The sequence below is a fragment of the Mus caroli genome, unplaced genomic scaffold, assembly GCF_978045245.1.
Source record: "Mus caroli unplaced genomic scaffold, Mus_caroli_1 scaffold_13, whole genome shotgun sequence".
NCBI classification, from domain to species: Eukaryota; Metazoa; Chordata; class Mammalia; order Rodentia; family Muridae; genus Mus; species Mus caroli.
Window position 1 is genome coordinate 3,761,631 of NW_028227268.1, and position 16,828 is coordinate 3,778,458.

Below are 16,828 nucleotides of genomic sequence, written 5' to 3' on the forward strand. Positions count from 1 at the left end.
ATTTCAGGGCTGGGACAAGCACCTCTCGTTACCTGGAACAGAGATCAGGAACCCGATGTGGTCCAGGCGTTGCTTCAGGACTCATCTGATAAGGCTTATGGGAAAAAAGGTGCGGTCTGCGGCAGAGTGGCTTATCGAGAGGTTGTGGGGGAGGGGTGCTGGGGTGCCGTGAGATGTGGCGACTGGACTCTAGGTGTAAAGACTCAGTTGTTCTAACCTGACCCCATAGCATGGCACAACCAAGAGCAGGAAAATGTGGGGACTACAAGCCAGCAGAGTTAAGAGAGTGTCTGCTGCCCAGGCCAAGGGCAGGATGATGAAGCCCTCCAGCACTAATGTTGGCAGTCCTGACTGTGGCCATGGTTTATAGGGCAGACTTGGAATGTGAACAAAAGAGCCTTTTTCTAAAGTGGGAGCACACAGGTTACAGAGAGGGGTTTGCAGTTGGTGTACACAGTGGTCACACCATGGGTCGTGTGACCTCCCTTCATTTTCTTCTGTTAAGAGGCATTCAGAAACCTAGAGTGGTTAGAATAGATGGCCCTGGTAGAAAGTGAGTCCTGAGGACAGTTTGCGGGTGACCAGGACCCATGGACGCTGACAGAATATATCTTGTACAGTTTTGACCTGGGATGGCGAGCCTTCAGCCATCAGTCAGGACGCCATCAAAGACAGCAGACTGGCCCGGACCCAGACCGTGGTTGACGACTGGGATGAAGAGTTTGATCGAGGGAAGGTACGGTGCAAGGCTGTGACTGGGCTGGGGCAGCGGTCAGCCATGGCTCAGCCTGAGCTTGGAGAGCAGCTTGTGTGCAGCTCTGCACAGAGCAGTTGAGACCCCAGTTGTGCCCCCAGTACACTGGGCAGGCAAATAGGGATGGCGGGACCTCCATCAGAGGGCGCCATACATGGCGTGCATACTGTATCTATGTCCAGGAGGCTCCAAGGCTTGGAAATGTCCTCTCTGGGAACTGTGACACTGTGATTCTTGATTTAGGAAAAGAAAATTAAAAAATTCAAGAGAGAAAAGAAGAGAAACTTCAACGCCTTCCAGAAGCTTCAGAGCAGGCGCAACTTTTGGTCTGTGACGCATCCTGCTAAGGTGGCCAGCCTCAGCTATCGCCGCTGAGCTTGCTGTGGCCATTAGAGGTCAGCTTGGTTGTGTGTCTTATCTGCTTGTGTAGAGGTAGTCTGTGGTATGTGTGTGTTGTTGTGTACTTCTGTATTGTATATCTGTCTCTGTGTTAGCTCATATGTGTATATCTGGCGTGCATGTAGCATGTATAAGTCTCTGGTGTGTGTATCTGGTATGTGTGTGGTCTGTGGAGTTTGTCTTGTGTGTGTGTGTGTGTTGTATAACTATTTATGGTAGTGTGTCTGGTGTGTATGCAGCATGTGTGGCTTGTGGTATGGCCAGTGTCTGACCATTTGGTATATGCGGTCTGTCTGGTGTATGTGGTGTGTCTGGTGCAGGAGTTTTTGTGTGTGTCCTGTGCCTGTAGTGTGTTCTAGTTATTTGTAGGTGTGACTGTGTCTGTTGAAGGACCCAGGGATGTAATAAGATTGTCACATCTCTGTTCTCACCAGGAAGACCAGTGTGCCTGTGCCACAGCATCCAGAGCTGTCACATCACATCCTTGGAGCTGTCTGCTTGGATCTGAGGATCGCATCGTGCATGGTCATGGTGGAGGCTCCTGGTCCCACTGTTCACAGATGATCCAGTGCAAGTACTCAGCTCAGGGCCTCTGGTGGTTTCACATTGAACCTCACAAGAGAAAACCTGGCCTGTGGTGTCGTGCTGACAGTAACCTTGGAGACCTGGAAAGGCTGAGCATCTTCCTCATAGACCTGTGGTCCAGTAGGAAAACCGTTCCTGGCCTGGGGCTGTCAGACAAGGAACAGAGGCCAGGGTGGCATTTGGTGGTGCCTTTTCTGGTGAGCTGTCCTTTGCTCTCTGAAGCTGGAGCTGTCTCGTGGCTCTCTTCTCAGAGGGGCCTCTGTATGACTGACTATCAGCTGCAACAAGAACAAGCCCTGCTGACTGCACTGCCCCCACCCCCACCCCCACCCCCAAAGTGCATCTCCTCGAAAGACCACCACTTCTTCCAGAAAGCTGCAGCTGCTGGGCAGGGAGAGCCTCTGCTTCCGTGGCTGCCAGCCCTGCGGGGAGACTGGCAAGCTCCCGCATCTGCCACAATCTGTGGGTCTCTGTCAAGGTGGTGGTCTTTGGGGACGAATTCTCCGTTATTTTACTACTTACGATAAAGCCTTTATTTTTGACCAGGCCTGTGGCTACCAGTAGCAATATGTTTCTCTGATATGCAGACACTGGCTTCGTTTGCTCAATTTTGTGAGTGCTTTGACATTGACATGATCTCCTTCCCTGTCTTGCTCAGGCTGCCCCTATGGACTTAGGGTTAACAAACAAGACTCCTCACCCAAGAGACAGAAGGTGCCAGAAGATTCCCCCTCATGGGGTGCAGCTCTTCGTTCCCCAAGCCCCAGCCTGCTCTGGGCCTCCTGGGAGCGGTGGAGCTGCCTCTCATTTCCATATGTAGCGTTCTGTTCAGCTGCAGGCTCAGGGTCTCACTTGCTGCAGATGTGGGAAGAAAGGGTTGTGTTCTCCGCGGGCCAGGGTTGAGGTCCTGTTTCTGTGTGGGTGTTTCCTTCCTGTCTGTTTCTTTCCCTTTAGAGAAAAGGCGAGAACAGTGCCCCTCAGTGGGTCTGCTGGTGAGTGAGTCTTCCAGCTGTATGTGATTGTCCTTGTGTGGCTGCTGTCTGGACATCGTGTCCGGGAGTGCTGTGGGCTCCGTGTTCTCTCAGAGGGAGGCAGGCACCTCCAGGGGCAGGGACCGTCCTTCTGAGGTACTGCCATCCTTCCTGTAGCAGCTGCTTCCTGGGTACATTGGTTTTCTTTACAGCCTTCTCAAGTAGAAAGGTGTAGAGCTGCCAGCACAGAACTGATCTGTCTTCCGTGTCTCCTCAGATTGGTTCCTTCCTTTGTGCTCTAGATTACGCAATGTAAAGTCTCCTCCAGGGGCATGTAGTCCACTGCCTCTTATGCAGTCATGATCCCCCATCTACCGTCCTGACTTCTGGCAGTGTGTGTTGCTGTCAGTGAAGGCAAGTCCTTTTCTTCCTTAGAAGCCATTAGGAACAGGTCATGGGTAGAATGAGTTCTTGGTGGCGTACTGCCATAAATAACTAAAGCTTTCCTAAAAGTAGTCATTTTGTTGGGTCAAATCAAATCAGTTTGAACTTTGTGCTTGGCAGTAGACATGTTTTAGGCCCATTTGCAGAGGGCCACCTCCCTGGTGTTTCTGTTCTTGCTCAACTGCCTGTTAGGGGCTATTTCCATCCAACATCCTGTGTGGCTGCGTCTGTGTGTGTGCAGGAATCCCCGTACTCATCCACTTCCTCTTCAGGGGTCCCCAGATATTGCCAAGATCTTGGTGCAATAAAGTAATGCATTTTTTTGTGATACCTTTCTGTGTCTGCCTTGTCTCTTCGTTTTTAAGAAGGTGCGTGCCAGCCGTGGCCAGGCCGCAGCCCCAGGTCAGGCGGATGTTTCCATGCTGCTCTCAGGTGACCGTCCACAGCTGAGACGGGAGCGCCACCGCTCAAGCCCAGGCAGGAAAGGCCATCTTGGACAAAGAGATCTATTTAAGTTTATCCCAAAGCTCTATTTGTGTAGATTTAAGAGTGAAGACACTCACTGGTTCGTTAAACCTTGGGAGTGGTTGTAAGTGAATAATGGAGAACATAAACAAAGCAGCATCCACCAGGGCTCTGTTGTGCATAGGAAGTGACGTCATTCCAACACCGCTCTGTTGTGAGATTACGTGGCAGTAGGGTGGGATGAGGATTTGGCACCTATGGCACCGGTGGAGAATGTTGTTACCAGCTGTTGTGGGACACTACAGAGACATAAGCAAGGAGCGATGACAGACTGTAGAACAGCTCCACTGGAGTCCCGCTGTGGGGCCCAGTTAACTTACTGTGCTTCTCTACAGAACATGAGAGACTCCCAGGCAGCCGCACCACAGGCATGGGTGATGACTTCCCACCCTTCTGGCAACCCTCTACAGTGTATATACACCCATAACTCCCGAGACTACAGTTAGGACAAAATTCCAGCTGCCTGGGAGGAGCAGCAGGGAGTGAGGGAGTAGACGAGGGTCCAGCGAGTCCTCCCAACCCTTCCTTCTGTGGGGACCCCAGCTCTCAGCTGACCCAATTCTGAGGGTCTTTTGTAAGTTGCCCCAGCTCTTGACAGCGACTTATGTTCCAGCAATAGTGTTGTGCAATGCCATATGGCTCAATAGCGTAGGCCCACCTGACCAAGTGGCCCAGTGTTGGGGGCCTGGTGAGAAGACACTTGTGTTTTGTGTGGACTGGGGTTTCTTCATTGGCATAGGACTTTGTCACATGTGCATGGAAATGGCTGTACTCTCAATTTCCATCCCAACCTCACTGGTTTGGCCCATCAGAGAATCTGTCCTGAAAGTTGGGGTCAGACGTGTCCCTCCCAGGGTGCCTATGAGCAGGAAGGTCCCAGTTAGGAAAGCCACCCTCTGAACTCATGGCTCAGGTCTGAACAGGTGCTGAGCAGATGTGGCTTCTTGTTTAGTGACTTCGCTCCAAGTGCCACTCAGGTGTCCATCTTGACATGGTACCTCTGTCCCCCCTTCTTTAGGAGCTTCTAGAAGCTTCTGGTCTACCAGACACAGGGAGTTTGGTCTTTGGCTTAGGCTTCTCAGCTGTTTAGCCAGACAAGATGAGAGCAGAAAAGTGTGTGTGATGATGAGGCATCTGTTGGCCACAAACCAGAGGAGCGCACAGTACCTGCCCTCAGCAACCACACTGCCCACCCAGGTGCGGTCAGCAGCCCGACACTGCTGGGGAACCATGGTGATGGTGCCAAGAACACCCTTTTATTGCCACTTTTCCAAACCCCAGTGTCCCTGGTACAAATGAGAATCCAAGCGGATGGCTTGCTGGCAGCAGAGGATCCCGCAGACAGAGCTGAGGGCTGGCTCTCTTGTAGGATGAGTGATTTCAGGACACAGAACCACAGGGATGGAGAAAGGCGTGGCCTTGAGAGGGCAATGTGAGAGTGCTGACATGGGGTCAGCCTGGGCTCCTGGGATAACCCTAGGCAGAGATAAAGGTGACCTAGGCAGGTGGGACTGGCTAACCTGGTCTGACTGGCCTCTTAGACTCCTGCGCTGACAGTGTCTACCTGGAAAGGGGTGGAGTGTGGAGGATACAAGTAAGGGTGACCAGGCCTGCGGAAGGCCAAGAAGGCTCCCAGTCCAGAGCTCACGTTATATCCATTACCTCTCTTGTGACAAAGAGCCAACAAAAGCAACTTAAGGAAGGTAGTTGTGGCTCACTGTTTGAGCTTACAGTCAGTCCAGCCTGACAGGAAAATCATGATGGCAAGAGTATGAGGCAGCTGATCCTATTGCCTCTCCACTCTGGAGGCAGAGATAAGCACAGGTGCTCAACTTGCTTCCTTTTATGCAGTCCCAGGCCTCAGCCTAGGGAATGGTGCCACCCAGAGTGGATCTTCCCCGCCTCAATAAACCCAACTAGAAACTTCATCACTGGCTTGCTCAGAGATGTGGCTCCTGGGTGACCTTAGATTCTTGTCAAGCTGGCACAGTGGACTTGGTGAACCAATGCTGCGGACACTGTTCTCCATCCTCTCGCAAAGCCTGCTGTGGCCCGCAGCCACAGGAACAGGTACCTCTCTGGGGTGATTTGGACCCCCAGTTTGTCTTCCATTCAGATGGACATGCTCCCTTGTCCTGCCTGCTTCCTGGGTCTGGCTGGCTCTCCACGACATTCCCTGTCTTAACGCATCACACTCGCCCTGCACACAGCTTTCTTGCTTCAGCTTCTGGCTGTCTGCTTTCCCTTTCGGTTGCCCTCCGCACTCCATTCATGGCCCCATTCAGTTCCCATGGATGATATGTGTTTGCCTCAGGCTTCTGAGGATCACCTGTCATTGCTTCTGCCTAGAGTTTCTCTCATCCACCACTCAGGGTGAGAAAGGGGGCATTCAAGCATGCATTTCACACAGGTCAAGTGGCTCTTTGGGAACACCCTGCTTGTAGGTTTTTGGCCTGCCCCTTTGATCTGTTTGCTCCTGTAGTTGGCCACAGTCCCTGACTTTAGCCAGGAGCTCCTCCCGTATGTGCTCACATCTGCACACATCTGCCACGAACACCTGATCTAACTGCCTACTGCATAAAGTGCCTTCCCTCTACCAGACCTTCTGGAATGCTCTCATTCCCCTGACTTGCTGTCCTAACCAGCTCTCCAATTTCTCTGTCTCCCAAAACAGGAGCCCCTGGCCTGAAGAGTGGGACAGACAAGTAGGTGCCTGTGAGAGAGTTCAGTCAGATGATGTACCCTTGCTCCTAGCCAAGACATCCCTGAGGCCCCAGTGACCTTGGAGATCCTATCTGGGAGGTCCATTTCTACCAGGTGCCTTAAGGTCGGGGACCAGCTTCTTCCTAGCTGACCAACCGGAGGCAGGCAGTTGTGTGGCTCAGTGCTTTGTCAAGGACAGCTGCTTGCCTGGTTCCAGCTTTGTCATGGTCGAGGTCAGATTTGACTGAGGTTTTCTTTGTTTTCTCTGTGGAGCCCAGGAACTTGCCCTGTGGACCAGGCTGGCCCAGGAACTCAGAGATCCTCCACCTGCCTCTGCCTCCCTAGTGCTGGGTTATAGGCATGTACCTCCCGGCTGGGCTGAGGTTTTCAATCATGACTTGCTATCAGAAGAAGGGCAGGAGTCCAGATCCTGGTGTTACAGAGTCTCACAGGAGTCAGCGCCGCAACTACATCGCCTGTGTTCTGTTCCCCTAAAAGGCTGGGGTGAAGCCACAGGACTGTGGCTCTGGGGTATCATCGTCCCCCTAGGTCTTGTATGCTTATTGTCTGTGCTTTCCTCCGTCCTTAGGAGGACAGTCTCTGCAGCCAGTAGAAACATCGTGTGTATGAGAAGCCAGGCTCTGGGTGTCAGCATGGCTTCTGTGGCCCGGTGTCTCCTAACGACGTCTAGCTACATAACAAATACTGGCTGTGAAATGCATGGTAATTTCTTAGCTATACATCTTTGTTTTTGTTTATTTGAGATAGGGTTACCCTGGCTGGCTTGGAACTCAGAGGCCAGAAGTAGGTATCAGATTCCCCCAGAAATGGAGTTACCAGTAGTTGTGAGCCTCCATAAAGGTGCTAGGGATTGAACCCAGGTCCTCTGCAAGAGTAGCCAGTGCTCTTAGCTGCTATGCTATCTCTCCGGCCTCTTTTTTTTGTTTGTTTTTGTTTTTGTTTTTTGAGACAGGGTTTCTCTTTGTAGCCCTGACTGTCCTGGAACTCACTCTGTAGACCAGGCTGGCCTCGAACTCAGAAATCTGCTTGCCTCTGCCTCCCAAGTATTGGGATTAAAGGTGTGCACCACCACTGCTCATCTCTCTCCAGCCTCTTAAGACTGTATTGTCAAATGAATCTAAACCTTAATCACCCCCTGCCAAGAGTGGACATTGTTAAACTATTCCTTACATGATTTAGTTTTCATTTTTAAATGATATATATTTTGCGGGGTGCACATATAAAGGTCGGTGGACCGAGTGTGAGAGTCAGTTCTCTCCTATCATGGTTCTGGGAATGGAACTCAGAGCCACCTCATGTGATCCTTTTGTTCTTATGCTATCAGAAGCAACTCCTCTAAGTATATCCCCCATGTACACCTTGACGTATTATTCTGATGTTTTCTGTCATGTGTGGTTACAGCTAAATAGTTCCCACTGTCAGGGACCAGGGCCCCACTGTAGCCAGAGCTGAGCTGGTAATAATTTTTGAGCTAGTGAACTGGGAGAGCTAGTGTGAGAAGCATAGCATGACTGGGACCCTGGTTTATACTGCTCAGGAGGCAGGCAGCCCCTTCTCCAGTACGCACGTCCACATGCACACACACACACACACACACACACACACAGCCAGGGCTCAAACTCCTCCTTCGCCCATTTGGCTTTCCTGTACCTTCTGAAGGCCCCACCCGCCCCTTTGTCTTTTTCCTACTTAAAAATATTTTGGTGAAGTCGAGCTGGAACCAGAGCGGTAATTCCTTTATTTGAAGTGAACGCCCCAACGTGGCACATGGCCAGCTGCCTTCTGGGTGGCACAGGAACAGTTGGTGGCAGCTGGATACAATCAAGTTCCATTACAAACACATTTTAAGTGCCATTTACACGCACAAGAAACTGCATGCTTTAGCAAAATAAAATCTGGGGATCTTCAAAGCAAGACAATCCCCCATCTGAGCCTATGCAGCCTTCTCTTTAGTAAGCACCATCTTCAGAGCCTCCGGGCTCTCCAAGGCCCACAGCAGGCAAGTGCAGGCCACAGTGGCTCCTGACTGAGCTCTGGGGTCTCTAGACCTGATTCAAAGGCCTGACCACACAGTCCCCCTTGGTGGGAGAAGCCAAAGGCTGGCCCCCGGAGGAGCCTGTTCTGCCTCACCTCATTTGCTTCCTCTTTTGAGTCACAAGGATCATGGAGCATCCTGACAAGGCCAGGCACCGCACTTGTTCATCTGAGCATGAAGCAGGTGTCTCCATCTATTTTTCAGGCCTTGCAATCCTCTCCCAAACCTCTGGCAGTCTACCTTGGGCTGCTGCCCAGTAGGCACTGGTTGGTCAGACTGTGTGAACACAGCCATCTGGCTTCCTTGGCTGGCCTCCACTGGCACCTGCACTTTCGGGCATATACCTCCACAGGCACGCACATAATTTAAAAAATGTATGTATTCTCTTGTGTGCATTATGAGTATGCCCATGTGAGTTCATGTACCACGTGTGTACAGGAACCCATGTCAGAGTCACGGGAATTAGAGTTACGGGCAGTTAAGAAGAGCCCGGTGTGGATGCTGGGCTTGACTCCTCTTGATGGAAGAGCAGCAAGTGCTCTTTACCACTCAGCCAGGTTTCCAGCTCCCAAATAAATTGTAAAACAACAGAAACACACAGGGAGCATGCCCAAAAGTGGGTGCCTTAAAACAATAGGAATGTATTCTCAGGTTCTGGAAGGCAGGTGTGGGCCTGCAGGGCTGTGCTCCCTCCACAGCGGCCAGGGGAGGATCCTTCCTGCCTCTTCCAGTTGTTCCAGGTGTGGGCTGGCATCCCTCCAGCCGCTGTGCCTCTTCACATGCTTCTCTTGGCTGCCTCTGTCCCACAGTCCCACAGGACTAGAATCCATTATAATGACCCTCTCTTGATCACATCTACAAGGACATTGTTTCCAAATATGGTCGTGTTCTCAGGCAATGGGGTTTGGAGAGAGACACAACTCAAGCTGTGACCACATAGAAAGGCTCTACTAGGGAACTCACAGGGCGGAGTTTACCAGACCCTCTGCTGATGTCCAGCTGTGTCCCCATCATGAGCCTAGAAAGTGCCTATGTGGAATGACTGGATACACAAGGACAACCAAATGTGACTTTTCTGAGCATTCTATTGACGAATGTCTGAACGTTTTTTAATTAATTAATATTTATTTTTTTATTGTTTCCACTTCCTACAGCTGAGAAATCATCTTGTATCAGGGAACAGAAATCAGCCTCAAACTTTTTTTTTTTTTTTATGAAAACATGATAAAGCCACTTAGTGTTCTTACTCTTTAAAAAAAAATCATGTTTATTTATTTAATGTGTATATGTGTGCATCTGAGTGTATGTCTGTACACCAGTGCATACAGGTGTCAAAGGAGAGTGTCAGATCCCCTGAATCTGGAGTACCATGCAGCTGTGGACTGCCTGATGTGGGTGCTGGGAGCTGAATCTGGTTCCTCTGCATGAGCAACAAGTGGTCTTGACCACTAAGCCATCCCTTTAAAACTCTTGATCTTAGTTAGGGTTTCACTGCTGTGAACAGACACCACGACCAAGGCAACTGTTAGAAGGACAACATTTAATTGGGGCTGGCTTACAGGTTCAGAGGTTCAGTCCATTATCATCAAGGCGGGAATATGGCAGCATCTAGGCCAGCATAGTGCAGGAGGAGCTGAGAGTTCTACATCTTCATCTGAAGGCTGCTAGCAGAATACTGGTTTCCTGGCAGCTAGGATGAGAATCATAAAGCCCACATCCACAGTGACATACCTACTTCAACACCTCCTAATAGTGCCACTCCCTGGGCCGAGCATATACAAACCATCCCACTCTTACTTATTCCAGGGTGGTTGCTACCGTGTTCGTGTGGAAGTCAGAGGACAGCTTGGGGGTTGTTTCTTCCCTTCCGTTCCCGGGGCCCCTGGGATAGAAGTTGGGTGGGCAGAATGGGCAGCTGGCACCTTTACCCACTGGGCCATTCCATTGATTCAGTGTTCTTAAAGCCTTTCTGATACAAAGCAACCACCGTGTATTCCACCTGTCCCCTGTTGATTGTCTCTGAAGATGCTTTAATATCACAAAGGTCTTCTGGGTTATTCTTGCTAAAAAAAATTATTTCTCAACTGTAATTTTTGAAATTATAATGGAAGGCAGGGATAATTATCAGTTGGTAGCTTCAAACCTTCAGATATGAGTATTTAGGACGGGAGGAAGTCCGCAGAAACCAGGGAAGTAAAAGGAGGTAATTGTGGGGTGGAGCAGGAAGGGAGAAATAGGGTACCCATAGGGTACTTGTGGCATGAAGGGGAAATAGAAAAATGGGGTTCTAGTTAGGGGTGTTAGGGAAATGAATACAGAAGGATGGAGGAGGGTAGCCTAATAGTGAAGACTGATAGGACAACTACTATTAACTGCCTAACGATACATATGTCAATGTACAAATAGTTTCAATGAAAACTTCCCATCTGGGCTGACAATTCTTCCACCAAGAGCCACAGACTAACAAAAACGCCAACATCAGGCATGAGGACCTGTCTTTTGAATTGTCAAGGTTGTCCAAACGACTCCCAGAACATGACAGGCAATTACTCTTAGTTAGCTCTCCTCCAAAATAGTCCCTATTGCTGAAGAAACCATGTCCTTCAGACACAGGGCCCAGAGGCCCAAGAGCTGGAACTGACTTCAGATCACCTTGGGAATTAGCTTTCATGGTATCAGAAGGCGCCATGCAAGCTTCCAAAGGACGGGAAGAAGCAACAGTCCTGCCTACCTATGACACCTGTGAGCCACATGACCAGCATGGCGGCTAAACTAGGGGTGCGGTGGTCACACGCATACATTGGTGGTGACCAAAAGCTCTCTAGTTAGATTTGAGACAGGAGGGGAATCCTGCCTGATACTGCAAACCAGTTACCCAATACTTGTGAAGTCATGCATCTTAGAGGAGAGCCTGTAGCCATCACTTTACTAAACCAGCAGCATCCCTAACTACAGTCTAAATAGTTGTCCTTACCCCACAGATCAGTGCATCTCTCCCTCCTAAGCAAGGAAATGGTTTTGGCATCAGGTGGAGACTATTTCAGAAAACCACCACTAATCAAGGTGCAGAGTTGTGTAGCCCGGTCCCACCTGCTACATCCATACCACAACTGCTGCATGTAAGGCTCAGGGAAGAGCTGGTGCAAAGACTGTAAGAGCCAGAAGATTGGGGAGGTTGCTCTGAGACTGTGTCTCCTACAAAAGTCAGAATTAAATCCACAAGACCTCACCACCATGACTGTCTAGACACGGCCCAATCAAGGGCAACACCAATAGACATGCTAACACGGGAGGAGGAAGGCACAGATGGACTCAACCCTAGCCAAAGAAATACAGGTCAGTAAGGAATGCTGAAAGTGGGAGGAGTCATCTTCCTGGGGAAGAGCACACTATCTGGTTATCCAATACCGAATGGTCAGCTGTGAAAACTTCATACAAGTAACTTTATACAAACAGAGCAGGTTGTGTTCATATATCTAGGAACACACACAGACACTTAACAAAAAGATCATGGAGTTCAAGGAGAGCAATGGGGAAACACATGAGTGGGTTTGGAGGGAGGAAAGGGAGATAGAAAATGATGTAATAATATTCTTGTCTCAAAAGAAAGTTTTTAAAGAGTGACATTTCCCAGAGTGGGCTCTGTGACTCAGGATGTATACAGAAACAATGGAAACAATGGTCAAGTGAGATGGGTAAATTTTGTTTTTTTGAGACAGGGTCTCTATAGCCCTTGCTGTCCTGGAACTTACTATGTAGACCAGGCTGGCCTCAAACTCACAGAGATCTTTTAGCCCCTGCCTCTGCCTCTTGTGTGCTGAACTTAAAGGTGTATGCCCCCCCCAACCTACCCCTATTCCCACTCCCAGCAAGATGCATAAATTCCTTAATATAATGTTTTTGGCTTCTTCTTCTTCTTCTTCTTCTTCTTCTTCTTCTTCTTCTTCTTCTTCCTTCTTCTTCTTCTTCTCCTCCTCCTCCTCCTCCTCTTCCTCCTCCTCTTCCTCCTTCTCCTCTTTTTCCTCCTCCTCCTCTTCCTCCTCCTCCTTCTTCTCTGTCCTCCTCCTCCTCCTCCTCCTCCCCCTCCTCCTCCTACTTTGTCTAATGTTCCTAGGATAAGCAAATAAACTCCACAGAGGCAGTTCACACTGCTTCTCTTTACTGGGAGAATGAGATGCACAGCAGCCAAAGATGTGACTCGCATGCCACCAAGGGAGTGAATAGCAGAGGTGAAGGCTGCAGAAGATTGTGTATGTGGGATGATCAGGGATTAAGGACCAGGAGCAGGACTTGAACCTGGGGAAAGAGGGAGGCAGGCATGGGAGGCAGAATGAAGACTGGCAGAGCTACTGAGACTTGCAAACTACAGCATTTTGTATAATCATGGTAAAGTGTGCAAAGTGCTAAGCATCCTAGACAGACAAACAGACAAATGTTGCCGTTGATCAGCTAGCAAAGAACATACCATAGTGAGTGGCCAAGGAGTCCACATGTATTTTATTTTATTTTATTATTTTGTGTGGGTGTTTTGTGTGCACGTATGGCTTTACAACATACACATGCAGTGCCCCGAAGGCCAAAACAGGACATTGGATCCTTTGGAACTAGAGTTAGTTATGGGCAGTTGTGAGCAACCATGTAGGTGCTAGTAATTGAAACTGGATTGTTTTTTGTTTGCAAGAATAAGTGCTCTTAATGGATACACCATCTCTCCAACCTCACCAAAGGTATTTTAATGTTCTCAAAAAAGAAAATAACAAGCCGGGTGTGGTGGTGCACACCTTTAATCCCAGCACTTGGGAGGCAGAGGCAGGCAGATTTCTGAGTTCGAGGCAAGCCTGGTCTACAGAGTGAGTTCCAGGACAGCCAGGGCTACACAGAGAAACCCTGTCTCGAAAAACCAAAAAAAAAAAAAAGAAAGAAAGAAAAAAGAAAATAACAAAAGAAAGTAAAGAAAAAGAAGGAAAGAAGGGAAGAAAGAAAATTGTTTAGTTTTATTTTATGTGTATTTCTCTGTCTGTGTGTATGCGTACCCCATACTTGCCTGGTGCCTTTGCGGGGCCAGAAAAAGGTATCTGATTTCCTGGGACCTTGTGAGCTGCCATGTGGGTGCTGAGCACTGGACATGGGTCCGCTGAGAGAGCAGCAAGCACTCCTAACTGCTGAACCATCTTTCCAATGCCAGCTTTTTCTTCTGTTGATATTTATTTTGTGTATGCAAGTGCACCCATTTCTGGTGGCTTACAACAAACTCTATCTCCAGCTCCAGGGGATCTGATGCCCTCTTCTGGACTCCATGGGTACTGCACACACACGTGTGTGTGTGTGTGTGTGTGTGTGTGTGTGTGCACACAGAAGTATTCATACTAACACACACACACATAAAAAACGTTAACATCTTTAAAGAAAAAATAAGTCCCACTTTCTCCACCTCCCCTTTCATTTCTGTCAATTTTCCTCATATATCCTTCTCAGAAAATATGCATATACCCACTGCAGCATGTCTGCCACAGGGCAGGTATAAGGTGGTGCACTGGGGAATTTAAATTTATTAAAGTTGTACAGAGATTTTGAGCAATTATAGACTAAAGCTGTTGCCCATGGGGGACGAAGGATTGCTGCAGCCCACCCAGCGAAGAGAGGGACCCACAAGGAAAGACCTGACTCTCCTTCCTCCCCATGTGGTTGGCCTGGCCCCTTCATGCCCTGCAGAAGCCCAGAGATTCCCACAACCCTCTCCAGGCAGTGATTTGCAGAGAGAGGGAGCAGTTGGGGGAGAAGGCTGGTTCTGGGGCTGCATGGGGGATTGCAAGTCTTTGGTTCAATCAGGAAGACCCATCCCCAAACTTCCCAGTGTCTCTTTTGCTGTATTTTTAGGTTTTTGTTTTGTTTTGGTTTGGTTTTGAGGTGGAGTTTCACTATATTGTGCTCCTGCGTCAGCTTCCCGGGACACTAGACTAACAACAGGCATGCAACAGGCAGGCACCACTACCCCAGGCCTTTCTGGGGTAAGAAGGGTTTGTGCATGCTGTGGTGGAGGACATCCTGGACAGGGACCTATCACCCGGAGATGCCCCAGCCCATATAAGACCCTCTGAGTCTTTGGGAATTAGTTTTCTCCTTTCCCCTGGTCTCTGGGATGCAATCTAGGGTCTCTCACATTACTAGGCAAGTGCTCTGTCATTGAGCTGCAATGCACTCCCTGCTGGTCACTCGTCTAGAGTTCACAGGACAGGGTGCTCCCTAAGGGCCTTTTCAGATCATTAGTTGGTGCTCCCACTGATTAATTCTGCAGAGACCTCCTGCCGCATAAATGCTCTCACCTCCACAGAAGCACCCCCTGGCCACAACAGCAAAGGGGGATCAACCGGTCCTCCCGAAGAAAGCAGCAGAGTCTGTGAATTGAGGCTACTAATTTGGAAGTTATGTCCTCCTGTGCAACTTGGCGCCGGTAGGAAGTATAAGCAAGCCGGGCGTGGTGGCGCACGCCTTTAATCCCAGCACTCGGGAGGCAGAGGCAGGCGGATTTCTGAGTTCGAGGCCAGCCTGGTCTACAAAGTGAGTGCCAGGACAGCCAGGGCTACACAGAGAAACCCTGTCTCAAAAAAACCAAAAAAAAAAAAAAAAGGAAGTATAAGCAATGAACACAGATGAGTTTAGGTAATTTCCTCCTCGACGTGTTGGAGTCCGAGGCGGATACAGCCAGGGCCACCTACCCTTCGGGTTACACCCGTGACCTTGAGTATGTTTAACCAGCCGAGTGGCTGGACGCTGGCCCTGGCTAGTAAACCACGCCCGCGGCCTACGCACGTTTGTGAAACTTGAAACCCGAAACTGCCCTGCCCCGAGGAGAGGGGGCGGTACCTAAAGAGAGAGGGAGTGGCTTGGGGCGGAGTCATAGATAGGCAGAGCCTAGGTGCCGCGCTTGCGTAAACGCAAACTAAAGAGGTCCTCAAGGGGACGGCGCCTAGAGGGCGTTCACGCACGCGCGCTTTGGCTGTGGGCGGGACCTTGTGCCGGGGGCGGTGCCTCGGGCGGCGCGTGCGCAGGCGCGTGCTGGGCAGTGCGGGCGCGGTGCGGGGGGCGGGGCTCCGTGGTTCGGAGCTGGCCTGTGGCGAGCTGGTGTCTGGCAGGACGCGGGCTGCGGGAGGTCAGTGGCGGTCACGGGCCGGAGCCGGTCGCCGGCACCATGGAGGACGATGACAGCTATGGTGAGTGGGGCCGGTCCACTGACCCTTCGTGAGCTTCCGCCTGCGCCGGTGTCCCTGGGACGGGGCGCGGAGCGCCGGGTGGCGGCAGTGCGAGGGCCCGGGGGTGACTGCCCAGACGCTCGAGGGCCTGAGGGTCGCCGGGGCTGAGGGTCGCCTGGACCTTAGGGTCGCCGTGAACTGAGAGTCACCCGGGCCTGAGGGTCGCCGGGAACTGAGTGTCACTCGAGCCTGAGGGTTGCCGGGGCTGCGGGTCACCCAGGCCTGGAGGGTCACGGGCAGGGGTCGCCCGAACCTGAGGGCGCCGACGGAGACGGGTGTAAAACCAGGGCTTGCTTTCGGGCTCCGGAACCGGGATTACTCGGGCCTGGGGGTCGCTGGGACTGAGGTTTGCAAGTCTAGGGGCCCCGGAAGGGGAGTCACCGGGGTTAGAGGGTCTCCGCGGCGGGGGGTAACCGGAGCGCTGAGGGTCATGAGGATGCTGAGGAGCCCCGGGGTGCCGAGGGGCGTCAGGGCCAGGTGACCGGGATCATAGTCTTTGAGACGAGTCGCCTGCTGCTTGTCACCGGGATGGCAGACGCCGCGAACGGCCGTGGGACTCACACGCCCGGCCGGCCTGTGTTCCCTAGTAGTTTCCGCTCTCAGGGGTGTTAGAAGTTATGTGCCCCATCCAGCTCTTTGTTCTGAGATGAACACAAGTGGCCTGACCGGGGCCTCTGAGCCGGGGACGTCGGTCAGGTTCGTGCTACCGTCGCATTGTGAATTAGCTCCTGGTTCCCTGGTCTGTCAGTCAGGGCCTGACCACACCAGGCAAGGAGATCAAGTTTGAGCTGTTGCCTGAAGGTAGCCGGGTAATGACACCAGTCCACATCCTCCACCAGGGCAGAAGCGATTTAGACTCTCCTGGCTAACCTTGCTGTTAGTTGGCGAACAGCCAGGGCTCTGGTCCCTTAAAGGGTGTGCAGTCTCTGGAGTTGTAGAAGGTTATTTGAAATGCTTTACGTGGTTGTTAGCATTGTTTCCAGGAGGAATGGAAGAAGGAATGGCAGGTAGGGCGAGTGGTGGGTGACTTTTACTGGTTTGGCAGGGAAGTATGGCTCAGGAACTTAACAAGCTTATGCGGCTTAGTGGAGCCAAACTCCGGTGTGTTGCCTCACAGGTAACTTTGCCTCCTCACACTCTA

General features: G+C 50.9%; 2 protein-coding genes across 2 annotated transcripts in view; both read left to right on the plus strand.

The window, feature by feature from the left end:
* Window positions 1–3,483, plus strand: part of Usp36 (ubiquitin specific peptidase 36) — a 31,094-nt gene extending 27,611 nt beyond the window's left edge. Inside the window, exons 18-21 of the mRNA XM_021177341.2 lie at window positions 8–109; window positions 621–736; window positions 998–1,149; window positions 1,588–3,483. Coding sequence (XP_021033000.1) covers window positions 8–109; window positions 621–736; window positions 998–1,129 — 350 coding nt within the window. The 3' untranslated portion in view covers window positions 1,130–1,149; window positions 1,588–3,483. The remainder of the gene's footprint in view (window positions 1–7; window positions 110–620; window positions 737–997; window positions 1,150–1,587) is intronic.
* A 12,033-nt stretch (window positions 3,484–15,516) lies between these two features.
* Window positions 15,517–16,828, plus strand: part of Cyth1 (cytohesin 1) — an 85,163-nt gene continuing 83,851 nt past the window's right edge. The window contains exon 1 of the mRNA XM_085829389.1: window positions 15,517–15,648. Coding sequence (XP_085685515.1) covers window positions 15,627–15,648 — 22 coding nt within the window. The 5' untranslated portion in view covers window positions 15,517–15,626. The remainder of the gene's footprint in view (window positions 15,649–16,828) is intronic.